This window comes from Crocuta crocuta, unplaced genomic scaffold (assembly GCF_008692635.1).
Source record: "Crocuta crocuta isolate KB4526 unplaced genomic scaffold, BGI_CrCroc_1.0 scaffold127, whole genome shotgun sequence".
NCBI classification, from domain to species: Eukaryota; Metazoa; Chordata; class Mammalia; order Carnivora; family Hyaenidae; genus Crocuta; species Crocuta crocuta.
Window position 1 is genome coordinate 4,249,844 of NW_027532008.1, and position 15,069 is coordinate 4,264,912.

The 15,069-nt window shown below is 45.0% G+C and overlaps 1 protein-coding gene across 1 annotated transcript; it reads left to right on the top strand.

Moving 5' to 3' along the window:
* The first annotated feature begins 4,498 nt into the window (after positions 1-4,498).
* On the top strand, positions 4,499-11,281 carry SYF2 (SYF2 pre-mRNA splicing factor). The gene is made up of 7 exons (XM_077775741.1): positions 4,499-4,587; positions 4,827-4,940; positions 7,049-7,174; positions 7,650-7,767; positions 8,341-8,431; positions 9,096-9,194; positions 10,181-11,281. The coding sequence occupies exons 1-7, from the start codon at positions 4,561-4,563 to the stop codon at positions 10,344-10,346; spliced, it is 741 nt and encodes a 246-aa protein (XP_077631867.1). The 5' UTR covers positions 4,499-4,560; the 3' UTR covers positions 10,347-11,281.
* Positions 11,282-15,069: the final 3,788 nt, after the last annotated feature.

The window sequence follows — 15,069 nt, forward strand, 5'->3', positions numbered from 1 at the left end:
AAAAATTTTTTTATAGCTTATTTATTTTTGAGACAGAGAGAGACAGAGCATGAGCCAGGGGAAGGGCGGAGAGAGAGGGAGACACAGAATCTGAAGCAGGCTCCAGGCTCTGAGCTAGCTGTCAGCACAGAACCCAATGCGGGGCTCAGACCCACAAACCATGTGATCATGACGTGAAGTCGGACACTTAACTGACTGAGCCATCTAGGCGCCCCTATGTCTGCTTTTAAGATTTGGGGAAAATAAGTAGGGCTCTCAGTATAACCTCGAGATCTAACTGTCTAGGTAGATTTTTTTCCTTCCCAGCTGAAGGCAAACAAAAATTAGCTCTCTGAGTCCATAGGTGTACTGAAGAGGGCACTACATAAATCCACTACTGTGATTTGCTCTCTGGAGGAATAGCAGAAAGTAAGGTGTGAGGATTAGGCACATGTGCGTGGTGTGGAACGGCAGTGTTATTTAGTGCTCTGAGGTCCTGTGCAGACCTCCATCCTCCACTGTGAGGTTTCGGTATGGGAAGAACAGGCATTTAGGACTAGGGCATGGAATAATCAAACCTTTATGTATCCATTCCTCAATTATAGGCTTAATCCCTTCTATAGCTTCAGAATTTAGAGGATGTTGTTTAATGTTAGTGAGTGGTTAGGAATGATCAACCTGATCATTTGGATGGGAGGGGCAGAGTGTATCTAAGTCTAAGGTCAGCAGGACTTGGACCAAAGAGTGTCAGGGACAGTGTCCAGGAGGGGGTGCTGTAGGTTTTGAATTGCAGAAAAGAAGGGTATTGATGTAGGCTCCTTATCTGTAGAATTTTCTGTGTGCTGTTTTGCTATTTCCAAAAACACCTTCCTCCCTTTTAAGAAATCTCTACACCCAACATGGGGCTTGAACTCATGACCCAGAGATCAAGAGTTGGGTGCTCCACCAACTAAGCCAGCCAGGCACCCACTTTTTATTTATTTATTAAACTTCAGAAAAGTTATTTATTTATTTTGGGAGAGAGAGAGAGAGGAAGAGAATCCCAAGCAGACTCTACACTGATGCAAGGCTCCAGCTCACAAATGGTGAGATCCTGGCCTGAGCCGAAATCAAGAGTCGGAGGCTCAACAGCTTGAGCCACCCAAGTGCCCCAAACACTGTTTTTAAAACATTTACCGTTTTTGAGAGAAGGAAATGTGTGCCTGATCAGCTTCAAGAAAATTGTGGCCTAACAGGTGAATAAGAATTGCAAGGACCAGAAGGGAATCGATGAGTGCCTTGTAAAGGCCCCAGCTGAAAAAAAGGGTAGGTTAGGATTTAAAAGCTGTCATGGGGTATCCCGCCATTTGAAGTGTTTCTGTACTCCGAGGAAGTGGGACGGAGAGGCTGGCGAGTCTGAAAACTGATGTAGTTCCTCCCGGGACTGTAAGAGTCCATGTCACCTCATTCCCAGGAGTGAGATTTATTTCCTCTACAGTGTCAGTTCGAAGTCATGGGAAGACCCCCTCTCCTGTCCTCAGAGCCACCCTGTTCTGCCATATGGGCATTTGTCCCCAGCTGCTGGTGTCCTTTGAGGGGAAAGTGCTCTGAGGCTCTTGCTGCTGACTTTGTCTTGATGTTTTGCGGAAAGCCTTTGCCAACGGCCAGCTTCTCCTGCAGTAATTGCAAACACCTTTGACATGAGAAGGACCCTGAAGATTTCGGGAATTTCTGGGGATTGTTAATGGTTGTAATTGGAGATGCACAATCTGGGCAGCTCGGACTTGTGTGTCTTTTCTTTTTCATTGCTCATTCTGTGGAACTAGATAACTGATCAGCCAAATTAACCTGATCATGAGGCTCCATAGTGGCCCGACTGAGTTGCTGTCATTTAACTAAGGTACTGAGTTCACCTTCTAACCTGTTAGCAAAGATGGAGTTAAATGAAAAGGAGATGTCATGTTTAATTTTGTCAACACCATAGTATCGTTTAAAAGTTGTTTCCTATCATAACAATCAAAACCAGGTCCATCTGGCCATGGAGTACATTGTTAAATTTTTCTCTAATCTGTAGTTTTTGGAAAAATCCAGGAATAGTTTTATGTAATTCTTCAGGTTGCTTAAAAGCTTCTATTTTTTTCCTGTAGCTTTTCACTTAGAAAACTCATCCAAATGCTACATGTAGCCTAGTTTTCCCATCCATTTCCTTGCATGGCCATCACTCACAAACATATAGATAAGTTGATAATGGTCAGAATAACCCGGTTCACAGATCTAACTGTGAACTAACTATATGAAAATAACTAAATTGAATTCCTGGGCAAATCCTAGAGTGTCTTCAAAGGCATTGGAAAATCCATGGTAATGGCTTTTAATTCTGCCTTAGTCCAAGAAGCATAAGTAACTGATGACATTCCAGAGCCTCCTTCATTAGGTTTAACTTTAGAAGCAGTCTTGGATGACTGGAGGATGTAGGGGAACCTCTGGGCTGTCATTATAGAATGAGAGTTCCGCTAGACCAGGAGTTTACATGCGTGGAGAGCGGATGGAGAAGGCTGAAGAGGAGCAGTAGGTTTTAGCTCAGAAGACTCCATCAGCTCTCCTAGTTTCGATATTCTCTGAGAGTGGTTACCATTAGCTTTAGAAAGTTTAGAGTTATTTTCTTATAAGGAAGCAAATTTAGAATGATTTAATTCTTGGACGCTCCAAATACCAATTTACATGTTTCCCACCCTAGATGCTTGGTTTTGTTTTCATTTTCCAAATGTGCGTGCAAATAAATTAATTTTGGAATCTCAAAACATCCCCCAAGTGGCCACTGTAATGACAAATCATTTTCCGTCAGATTGGTCCAACGAGACAGAAACTTACAAGAAATGGACCCATAATATTTGAACATAAATACAGCTGGACTGGTTCCAGACAGGCGCTGCTCTCCAGCGGCAGTCTTTGAAACCAACACCCCACTGAGTAATCAAATCGCCAGAGAAAAGACTGTATCTCTGTAAATCAAAGAGATAGAAACTGGCACCAGAAAGACACGTCAACCAAAACAGGGAGGTTGGGAACCCAGAAGACTTACCACCAGAACCCAGAGCCAGTTGGGGAGTGGTTAGGGCACACTTTTGCTCAAATCCAATCGTGGTGGTGGCGCAGGAGTGGTTTGTTGCTTTATCTCACCCCATTCTGACACCAGAAATATTAACAGAGAGGGGTGCGTGGGTGGCTCAGTGGGGTAAGTGACTGACTTCAGCCCAGGTCAAGATCACCGCTCCTGAGTTCAGGCGCTGTGCTGTGTCTCCCTCTCTCTCTGCACCTCCCCCATTCATGCTCTGTCTCTCTCTCAAAAATAATTGATAAAAAAATGTTAACCGAGGAAAAGAAGGCAAAATTGAAAAGAACAAAGGCGTTTAATTGGGGTCTCAGAATTCCAGTTTGGGCCGCACAGATTCCAGCAACAACCAGAGAAATGTGTCGCTTGTGTGGGCAAAGCAAGGGGTTTTTATGAGAAAGGGGAAGGTGGACAATCACATGATTTGGAGAGAAGAAGACAAAAGTCAGCTGGTACTAACAGGCTGAACGGCTTTTGGTTACACTTGATGGACTGATTTATTGTTGTTCATGAACCAAACTATTCCTCGTATGCATTAATTACTCCGTCTTCAGAAAGTCCACACTGACAGTTTTGTGCGCCAGATGCCAGTATCCCTGTTGACTTTAAGAACAACTTGCTCTAAGACGGTTGCTGTTTCTGACCCAGTCCAAAGGTCTTTTTGCTCAGTTTGAGAGTTCATTAGCTGTTTTTTTTTTTTTAATGTTTTATTTCTTTTTGAGAGATAGAGGCAGTGTGAGCAGGGGCGGGTCAGAGAGAGATGGAGACACAGAATCTGAAACAGTCTCCTGGCTCTGAGCTAGCCGTTAGCACAGAGCCCGACGCGGGGCTCGAACCCATGAGCTGTGAAATCATGACCTGAGCCGAAGTCGGACGCTCAGCCGACTGAGCCACCCAGGAGCCCCTCACTAGCTGTTTTAAAAAGGAAAATGGAGCTTCTCTCAAAATGGAGTCTCCCACGTCCAGAAACGTTATACAGTTCTCCAACGGGGGAAAAGGAGAAGGCACAGAAGAAAACAGTATCTCCCACTACCGAAGAACACGACAATGGTGCCATGTGACAGTACTAGGGGCCTACGGGAGCCAAGTAGTCAGGAGACGCCTGCCTCGCAGGAGGTGACACTGAGGCTAAACGCTGAACGGGAAACACATTTTACTCCAGGGAGGAGCACGCAATCGCGGTGACTTTCTACCAGACCCCCCGCTCGGTTCGCCGGCCCTTCACAGCCATCCGCTTCCGAGCGCTTCCGGCCTTTTTCTCCCCACTTCACCCCTCCCAGCCCTTGCCTCTGCGGCCTTTTGCGGCTGCGCAAGCCCCTACCCAATCGAAAACTTCCTACTGCTAACAAGGGCAGGGATTGGTCCCAATTCTAGAAGCCGCCAGGAAGGGGTGGGGCCCATGGTGGCTTTTTTCCTATATATTGGCGGGGCGGTCCAAAGGCGGGCGGAAGTGTTCTGAGTTGTTGCCGGAAGTGGCGAGGAGGGTTGTGATGGCGGCTGCAATTTTAGCCGAAAAGGTAAGTTCCGCCGGCTGGACCCAAGGATTTTTGTGTGGGGAGGCTCCGGGGGACGGCGAAGGCCAGAGACGGAGGACATGCTTGGGTGCCGGACCAGGGAGGCGCAGACACTGAAGTCGGGGTTGGAGTGAGGGCCTTGCCCGGCCGCTCAGGACCGACGGGGGTTGGGGGGGGGTCGGCCTGGATGGTACGGGAAAAGCCGAGCCGACCCCCCCTGCAGCGGGTCTGCCTCTCCGCAGGTACCTGTGGACAGTGCGGAGGAGGGGGAGCAGCCCCTGGCGGCGGCTGCGGAGGTGGCCGCCCAGAAGCGCGAACAGAGACTGCGCAAGTTCCGGGAGCTGCACCTGAAGCGGGTGAGTAGCCCGGCTGGCAGCGGAGGCTGGTCCCCTGGGACGGACCCGTGCCCGTTCGTGAAGGTACCGGCAAGCTGCAGAAACATGCTTGGCAGACGGGCCGAGTGGAATGAAATATCTGTCCCGGTGGTTCTCAACCCTGGCAACAGATTCAAATCACTTTTGAAAATACACACGCTCTTTCTAATCCTCTTCCCACCCAGTTCTGCTTTAATCGGGGCTAGGTTTGGGGGGGGCGTTGTATTACTGACGGCCTCCCTGCTGTGTAAGTCTAGCAAACTCTTCGTTTGAGCTAGGGGATATGTAGAGCTGGAGACTGGAAGAAACACCTCCAGTGTTAAATAAGAGAGCTGGTTGCCTGTTCATTCAAAAATAATCAGCAAACCTCTGCAAGTGTGTGGTGTCCGTGGGTCACCTAGTTGGTGGGGAACTGGATGATTAAGATACGGCTTTTGCTTTGAAGAAGAAGGGCCCGCTTGATAGCCAGGGTTACATGACATGCTAACGTTAGGAGCAAAGTGCCCTGGGAGTGCAGAGGAGAGATGGACACAGTTTGAGAGGTTTCTGGGAGTGCCTCCTACATGCAAAGTAGGGAAATTCATATTAGAGCAAGAGTCCAGCAAACAGCTGGCTGCATTTGGAGCTGAGGAAGGAGAAAGCGCCTCCAGCTTATTTCAATTTAAGTTGCCTGAAAGTTTGGCTGTGCTTTCACAAACCTCTATCACTCTGGTGGAGTGAGACCAAAACAAGACCTTTCAAAGCACAGAAATGACCACACATTGTCCCCCTTCTGTTAAAGCCAGTGACTGTTAGGACCAGTGACAGCATTAGTCTCCCCCTGTTCATCCTGTAGAACTTACGACACCCAGTCATCGAATGCCCTGCCTCTCTGACAGTGTCTAATCCAGAGCACAACCCCACTTTCTTGAACCTTACCCCCCACTCAGTTACCTGATACAAACCTAAATTCTGTAACCAGCCCCTCGTCACAGCCTCTCACTGGAATGCCTGTAGTTCCCCATGGTTTGCTGTCTCCTTCGGTGCAACAAACACAACTTTGTGTGGCTGCTGGCGTGTTCTTGGTGTCTTCAACTGGAGGGAGTAGCCAGAGCCAAGAGTACAAGAACATAAGAGAGATGGTAGTTGAGAGAAGTGCCTCTCTTTGTCCACAGAAAGCTACGAAAGAATGAAACACGCTTAAATATTTACTTGGAGGGACCGTGTAAAGTGTGTGTGGTTGGAAATTAGGAGATGTGGCTTCCTGGACTGCCACCGACCTGTGACCTAAGAAGCATGTAACTTATGTTGTCCTTAAGATGATATACTTATTTTGCTTTGTGCAGTTAAGCTTATTTTTTTTTAAGTCTGTTTTTAAGAGGGAGCGAGCGAGCACACACATGTGCGAGTGGAGGAGGAGCAGAGAGAGAGAGAGAATCCCAAGCAGACTCCTCACTGTTGGTGCAGGGCCTCAGGCGGGGCTTGATGCCACGAACCATGAGATCAGACGCTCAACTGACTAAGCCACCCAGAGGCCCCAGTTACGTTCATTTTAAATCACACTCTTCATACAGAAATTAAAATGGAAAATACCTTTCTTTTGCCATAATGTAAACTATTAAAATACTTTAAAAAGAGGAGAGACTTGGGAAAGGTTAGTGATATTAAGATCTGTGCTAAAGCCCTCAGCCCCAAGTTGAGGCTTGTTCCTTGAACTAATCAGGATTAAAAGAGAATTGAAAGTAGAATATCTTTCTCCTCATATGATGTAATTGTATTTCATGTCATCCAGAGTCTTCTTAAGCACGCCTTCTTTACTTTTTGCACCTTGTCCAGTCCAACCCTAAGTGCAGAGGGTTCACATGGCTAAATGGAGGCACAGCTGACGTTAACCTCCAGGCCTCTGGAAAAGCAAACCTACTGCGGCCCAACACATTTTTGACCGTACGCATACACAATCTGTTCCTGTGCTTAAAATCCTTTGGCTGTTGCTTTTAGGATAATGAGTCCCCTCGTAAATGTGTCTCATCTTACCTTTTCAAAGTGGGCAAGATTTTGTTTGGACTTATTTTTGTGTCTCAGCTGACAGACTTTTTGTGTTACGGTTTTAGAATGAGGCTCGTAAGTTGAATCACCAGGAAGTTGTTGAAGAAGACAAAAGACTCAAGTTACCTGCTAACTGGGAAGCCAAAAAGGCTCGTCTGGAGTGGGAACTGCAGGAAGAAGAAAGGAAGAAGGTTAGGCTCTACTCCGCTGTCTCCATAAGTTGTCTATCCAGTTCTTCTCTTGTATCGAGAGTGTAGACAATGATTTCGTCCACTGGCTCTGGAGCCAGACTGCCCAAGTCCACGTGGCGGCTCCGCTTTTTACTAGGAGCAGCGCTTTGGGGGAGTTATTTAACCTCCCTGTGCCTCTGTTTTCTGATCTGTGAAATGGAGACTAAATAATTATTTGAGATAATTACAAATTAAACGAGTTAGTGCCTGTAAAACATTTACAAGGGGGTCTGACACCTGAGAAACGTTGAATTGAATAAGTATTTTAAATTGATGCACTCACTTCTTACATACACATTAGGTTCCCAGATTTGCTTCAAGTATTCATCATTATTTTTAAAGTATCGCTTAGTATCTTTATTCAACATTGATTTAAAACAGATCAAATAATTGCTTTTCTCATAATTGCAGGAATTAACAGTTTCTTTCTTTTCAGGAGTGTGCAGCAAGAGGGGAGGACTATGAGAAAGTGAAGCTGCTGGAGATCAGCGCAGAAGATGCAGAGAGGTGGGAGAGGAAGAAGAAGAGGAAGAACCCTGACCTGGGATTCTCAGGTAAAGCTGGTATTTTCTTTTTTTTTTTTTTATTTATTTCTAGGAGAGAGAGAGAGACAGCGTGAGCAGGGGAGGGTCAGAGAGAGAGGGAGTCACAGACTGAAACAGGCTCCAGGCTCTGAGCTGGCAGTCAGCACAGAGCCCGACGCGGGGCTCGAACCCACGAACCGCGAGATCATGACCTGAGCGAAAGTCGGAAGCTTAACCAACTAAGCCACCCAGGCGCCCCAAAGCTGGTATTTTCTTGACTGGCCCTGTTAGGTAAGCATTACCTTTAGTGTTTGTGGTTTTAAGAAAGTCTCTGCCCCTTCACGGAATATTCTCCAAGAGGCTTGAACCCAAGAAAAATACAAATATGTCTCATTAGGGCAGAAATAAGAGAGGCTGTACTTTAATTAGCCAGATTCTTTTACTCTTTGCAGTAAAGGTAATAAAAGCCAGTATTAGCATCTTCAGGGCAGAGGCTCTGCTTAGTGTCTTATGCAAATGTTACTACTACTAATTTTGATATTCTCAGGATCGTAATGACAAAACAGGGAAATCTGTCTTCTCTGATTCTCCTTTGATCTTTAGATTATGCTGCTGCCCAGTTACGCCAGTATCACCGGCTGACCAAGCAGATCAAACCCGACATGGAGACGTATGAGAGACTGAGAGACAAACAGTGAGTTGGCAGGATTAATACAAGTCCTGTTTTCATTCCACAGGGACCTAGGTGTGTGTGTGTGTGTGTGTGTGTGTGTGTGTGTGTGTGTGTTGTATCGACATACGTAGACACATACATAGAGACAAACACACCTTAGTGCTTGGGTACAGGTTGTCAGCAGCTGCCTCAGTGCTTTCTGGCCTTGACAATAATAATGACTCAGATATTTTAGGAGGGACTGGTGAACTTCTTCTGCAGATAGTTTAGGCTTTGTGAACTCTTTGGTCACCATCATGACTGCTCCGCTGGTGTGATGTGAAGGCAGCCACGGAGGAGTCAGGAATCAGTGGCTGAGGCTGGGCCCAGTGAAAGGTTTGCAAAGCCAGGTGGTATAGTTCGCTGACACCTTCCCAGGTGGGAAGAGAAAGAACCTGAACCCAGAAGCAAGTCCTTTGACCTCTGGCCCTTGGCTCTTTCACCTGACAAATGAAGGTGTTGGAGGAAGTTGGTGATGTCTTAGGTCCATTCCAATTCTCTTTTTTTCTTTAAAAAAAAAAAAGGTGGGATCCCACAGTAATTTATGTATGTATTTTACAGTTTCCCAGGATTGATGGTTTAGTTTGAAATTTGAAAATCTGGAACTGTATAGTGTCACTATGAATTTGTTTTGCTATCTTTTCAGTGGAGAAGAGTTTTTCCCAACATCCAACAGTCTTCTTCATGGAACACATGTGCCTTCCGCAGAGGAGGTCGATAGGATGGTCACAGATCTGGAGAAGCAGTGAGTACTCAGTACAGCAGCCTGAAAATTTAAATGTTTCATGACAAAATGGATGTAGTGCGCCGAGAGTGAGTTGAAAGAGCAGATGCTATGCTGCTGATTTCTGACTCAGCATCTGTAGTGATACTGGGGACAGACAGCAAGTGTGCATTGAGTCCGTGCGATTTGGGACGGAGATGTAAAATATTGCTGAAATTGAGTTGTTACAACTAAAGCAGGAAAAGGTCCAAAGAAAATTATTATTCTTTAAGGGCATTTACCTTCATCCTCAGTTCATTATTCGAAGAAGTACGAATGTTCGAGTAAATGTACCTTTGTTATATTTGTGTTTTTTAATACTGATACGGCTGAATATTAGGCAGAGCAGAATGAATTTACATTTTAGGAATTAATATATGTAACTATTAAAAATTTGGGGCACCTGGGTGACTCCGTTGGTTAAGCCTCTGGCTTCAGCTCAGATCATGGTCTCACAGTTCATGAGTTTGAGGCCCGCATCGGGCTCTGTGCTGACAGCTTGGAGCCTGGAACCTGCTTCAGATTCTGTGTCTCCCTCTCTGCTGTTCCCCCACTCATGTTCGCCTACACTCTCTCCCTCTCAAAAATAAATATTAAAAAATTAGTGTGTAGTACATACATACGGTATCTAGTACCTTTGTACTCCCTATTAGCTGTGGTTATTATTAATATAAATATTGTAATCATTTTTTAAAGTAGAATTTCACGTGTCCAGCTGCTAACAATGTATTGCTGCTCTTTTAGAAGCATTCTGAAAATGAGTTTGTATTTATTGAATTTCAGGGTTCATACTTGTGCTGTCAATTAGCAGTTTCAACTTGATGCTTATGAAAACTGCCCCCACCCCCAAGCCCCAAGTGTGCTATTCTAAATGTACTGATTCTCTTTATAACTACTTGGCTATGTGTTATTAAGATAACAAGAAAAGAAGGCAGTTTTGAATTTTGTAAATTTTCTCCTTCCACCAGAATTGAAAAACGAGACAAATACAGCCGGAGACGGCCTTACAATGACGATGCGGACATTGACTACATTAATGAACGGAATGCCAAGTTCAACAAGAAAGCAGAAAGATTCTATGGGAAATATACAGCTGAAATTAAACAGAATTTGGAAAGAGGAACAGCGGTCTAATCTCCTTCAGGAACTCTCAGGAACTCTTTTTAAAAGCCTGCGAATGCTGGCAAATTGAAGTTCTCTTCAAAGTTATACCAGGAAACCAGCACTCAGTCTACAATGCCTTCCAAATCAGCATTTAGAAATAAATGTTTTTCTTAAGCATATACTTCCATGTATCTTCCCCCATTTCTGTGCTTGGATAGAAGATGTATTTTAAGATGTAGTGTACTTGTTTTGTAAAAATCTGCTTTGTATAAATAGTAATTATTTTTCTATGTATTTTAAATGTACTTGACTGATCTTTGAAGCATTTGGGCTTCAGATTATTAGCGTATATAAATGCAGTCATTGTTGCTTCGAATACTGTTATGAATTTGACAAAATCTAGAGCTGAACTTGGCAACCTTTGGAGGTTGTAGACTCCAGAGCTAAGTACAGTGAGGAAGGAAGGTGGCCGTGGCTGCGGGAGGGCTCTGTCTACCCACGGCTGCTTAGGACCAAGTTCAGGAAGCAGCAGAACTGTCTTCCTGTGAATGTTGGTATATACAGTTCCTTTTATACAAAGCAAATATCCTGTGGAATAGAATCCCTACTAAACACTATTGTTTAAAACAAATAGTTGTATGTGTATACATGTGTATATATATATGCTAAACTATGTGCTTTCACTGCATAAACATCTAAAAAAAAATGTTCATTTATGGGGAATTTAGAACAGGTAATAGAAGACAGAATAATACGATGAATCCCGTATACCCAGTGCCCTTTTTTCAATAATCATCAACCAGCTGGTCTGGTTTCATCTTCATTTCTATCTCCTTTCCCCTCCATGAGTCCCATGTTATTTTGAAGCAGATATTAAATGTATAATTTTGTCTGTAAATATTTTAGTATCTGAAATTATCTTTCACAACAATAGTTAATAAAAGTTCAGAGAGATTGGTACAGTTTTTTCTATGTGTTGAATAAAATGCTAACTACCTAACGAAGGCATTCAAAATCTGAAAGAAAATTTCATAAATATATCAGCATTTGTTTTTAAAGACAATTGAAGATGGGTGATTATTTCCATCTAAAATTTATGTAGCAGTTGGGGTCTGTGGGTGGCTCAGTTGGTTAAGCATGCACCTCTTGATTTTGGCTCAGGTCATGATCTCCTGGTCATGGGATCAAGTCCTGCATCAGGCTCTGCACTGGGTGGGGAGCCTGCTTAAGATTCTCCATCTGCAACCCCCCATGCATGTGGGGCGCACATGTGCTCTCAAAAATAATCACGTAGCACCTTCTGTACTTCTTTTGTTTCTGCTTCTACCATTTGTGCAGTTAACCAGGTCTCATCACAAGGTCTTGATACTGCCTCTGAAAATATATTGAATATGTTTCTATTTCCATTTAAACTCGCTTGTTCAAGTCTTTGGTCCTGAATATTACAATAGCCAAAAAAAAGAAAAAGTCAAAACATTGTCAAGTGTACTTAAAAGCATAGTTCATTATAAGCCAGCAAGGTTTATTTTAAGAATGTAAGAGTAGCTTGTAGACCTATTATCTGCCTATCCAATATCAATGATCTGTTCTTTGTTACCCACCAGAACCCTGTTTTTGTGTGTGTGTGTGTGGATTTGTGTAAAGTTTCCAGCTAAACTGTTTGCTTCTCCAGATGGACTTGATATTACAGATGGTCAAATGTTAGAGTTCTGGGTACGAAGACATCTAATTTATTCTGAGAAACCTTTTGCTTTCTTGGTAAGGGAATTGCCACTCCCTGCTACTTTCTCCTCTCTTCCTGCTTGGATCAGAGACATGAGGCCTGGGCTTGTAGCAGCCATCTTGTGCCATGAGGTAACAAGCATGAGCACAAAAGTCATGCTGAGGAGTGTGGAGCAGAGCTTGAGTCCCTGGTGGCATTGCCGAATGGCTAGGTGCCTACGTCTCGTCTTCCTGTTTCTCACGGCTAAGTAAATTGATGACCAATGCATGGTTCAGTTTCAGGACATCTGTTGATAAGTGTTACGTATACAAAAGTCAATATGCATATGTGAACATACAGTTTGCCCACTCTAGAAATAAGTACCTAGGGATGGAGATGAGATAGAATAACAATAAAAATTAGATTTCAGTCAGACAATGAAAAGGGACAAGACCTACTGAAGAAAATTATAAAATCCAATTGAAGGAGTCAACAGGAGCCTTCTACTCCCAACCAAGATGGAGTGACAAGAAACACTTACTTTTCAAGTTGTTTACTTGAAACAACCAAATAAAAGGCTAGTATATAAGGAACAAGTTTTCAAGGTAGTGGAAATCAGGCAAGGAAGGCCTGTGGTCCCTAATAGAGGAAACAAGGGTATCCTTATGATCACCCCAGCTTACTGCCTTTAGAGTACTTCCAGGCGGTAGTGTGGGAAGGGAGAACCCGGATGGAGCCCAGCAGCTCCCTTGGTTGAGGAGATTGAGCTGGAAGTCTGGGGAGACCACAGTGGCAGGAGCTCATAGTACCGAGTGGGGAGAGGAGGGAGCCACACACAAAGAACTCCACACCCTCAACTATGAGGCTGAGTACGATCAGCATGTGTGTGAGCTGATGATGGGGAGGAAAGAACCATCTGAAAAGAGTGGAGGGAACGGTGCCTGGCACACATGGCCGGGAATAGTGTTCATCCACCAGCTGGAATGGAAAAGTTCATAATTCATGGGGTAGGAGACTAAGGAGGTTTTGTGTCTGTATTGGAGTATAATTAGGTGTAGACTAAAGGCAGCGTGGGTGTTGTCTAAAAAACATCTTAAAAATCAAGACAAGAAGGAATCAAATGGTTTCCAAATAATTTAAACGTGTTCAGAACAAAGATCAAGAATAACTGGTTATAGGGGAGCCTGGGTGGCTCGGTTGGTTGAGTGTCTGACTCTTGGTTTTGGCTCAGGTCATGATCCCAGGGTTGTGGGATTGAGCCCCCATTGGGCTCCATGCTGAGTGTGGAGCCTGCTTTAGATTCTCTCTCTCCATCTGCCCTTCTCTTCTTCTTGTGCTCTCTCTAAAATAAATAAAAAATGAAAAAATGTTTAAAAAAGAATAACGTTATAAAAAACATAGAACATCCAGTACCCAACAATATCAAATGCACAACGTTTAGCATCTAATCAGAGAAACTAGGAAATTGGACTCAATGAATGAAGTGATATAGACATTTGGATTAGGACACAGGTCAAAACAGTTATTATAACTGTACTGCACATGATCAAAAAATTAAGTAGAGACATGAAAAAGATGAAAATTACATGTCCGAGATGAAAAATACACTGTGGGTTTTGCCATAGATTAGATATCACAGAAGAAGACATTTGTGAACTTGAAGACAGAGCAACAGGAACCATCGAAAATGCAACGTAGAGAGTAAAGAACTAAAAAGCGTGAACAGGGGGCACCTGAGTGGCTCAGCCGGTTAAGCATCTGACTTTGGCTCAGGTCATGGTCTTGAGGTTCGTGAGTTCAAGCCCCACACTGGGCTCACTGCTGTCAGCCTGTCAGTGCAGAGCCTGCTTCAGAGCCTCTGCCCCTCCCCTGCTTGTGCTTTCCCCCAAAATAAATAAATATTAAAAAGCATGAACAGGGCATCAGTGAGTTGTGTGCCCTGTATGTGTAATTTGGAGTTTCCAAAGGGTAGAAACTGCTGCCCATGAAGGCTCTGGATCTGAAGTTCAACCTCTCTGTTCAAATCTGAGAGAACATGAAAGGTGTTCTGAAAGACGTGTTAGCACCTTGCTGAGGCTTTCCCTTTCACAGGGTCACAAAGTTGCAAAAGAATTGAACAGGGCCCAAGTCACCTGGGCCCACCTCTGGGACACATTCCACCCCCCCTTTGGGGAATGCTTTCCCAGCAGACAGAGACGCTTTAGCTCAGTCCTCCCATCCAGGGGCTGATGCACTTGGGCACCTACACAAGGAAGCAAGGCCTGTTGGGGGGGCGCCGGGGGCGGGGCGGGGATGTGGAGGACAGTGATGGGAGGAAATGGGGGTGTTCTTTCTCTCCAGGTGGATGTGGTGCGGGAACAGAGGTAATGTTAGGAAGGCCCTTGAGCCCCACTCTGACTTGTGCTGAGTCCCTGTTAGTCACTGCACATTAGAAGGGAGCAGGGAGGGCGCCTGGGTGGCTCAGTTGGTTGAACTTCTGGCTCTTGATTTCAGCACAGGTCATGATCTCACGCTGTGTGTGTTCGAGCCCCAAATAAGTCCCTGCTTGGGATTCTCTCTCTCTCTCTCTCTCTCTCTCAATCTCTCTGCCCCTCCCCCACTCATTCTCTCTCTCTCTCTCTCTCTCTCTCTCTACCCCCCTCCACTATTCTCTCTCTCTGCCCCTCCCCCACTATTCTCTCTCTCTCTCTCCAGAAAGAAATATAAATAAACAAAGCTTGCAGGGGCAGCGGCCCTGCTCCCCGCTTACTGCAGGGGCCCTGGCTGGGTCCCGCCCTCTAACAGAGCTCCTCCTCCTCCTCCCTGCGCACCAGGGCGGGGCCGCCCCGCCTTTTCCCTCCAAGGCTGTGAAGTCTTCGCCAGAAAACCTACCTCGCACCCCTCATTTATTTCAAAGGCCTCCTCAGGGAAATGGGGGCTTAATTATTACTTGACTGCACGGTGTCACCTCCCTTGGAAGGCGGAGATGGACAGCCTCTGGCCAAGTGCAGGCGCTGACCAAAGCAAAATGGTCTCTCACGGCGGCGATTACTTGCAGTAGAGCGTGGTGTT

Excerpts from the sequence above, each read along its gene's own strand:
- SYF2 (XM_077775741.1), top strand. The coding sequence starts at position 4,561 with ATGGCGGCTGCAATTTTAGCCGAAAAG. Across the intron at positions 4,941-7,048 it reads GGGAGCTGCACCTGAAGCGG|AATGAGGCTCGTAAGTTGAA; the intron begins GTGAGTAGCCCG and ends TTACGGTTTTAG. Across the intron at positions 7,768-8,340 it reads CCCTGACCTGGGATTCTCAG|ATTATGCTGCTGCCCAGTTA; the intron begins GTAAAGCTGGTA and ends TTTGATCTTTAG.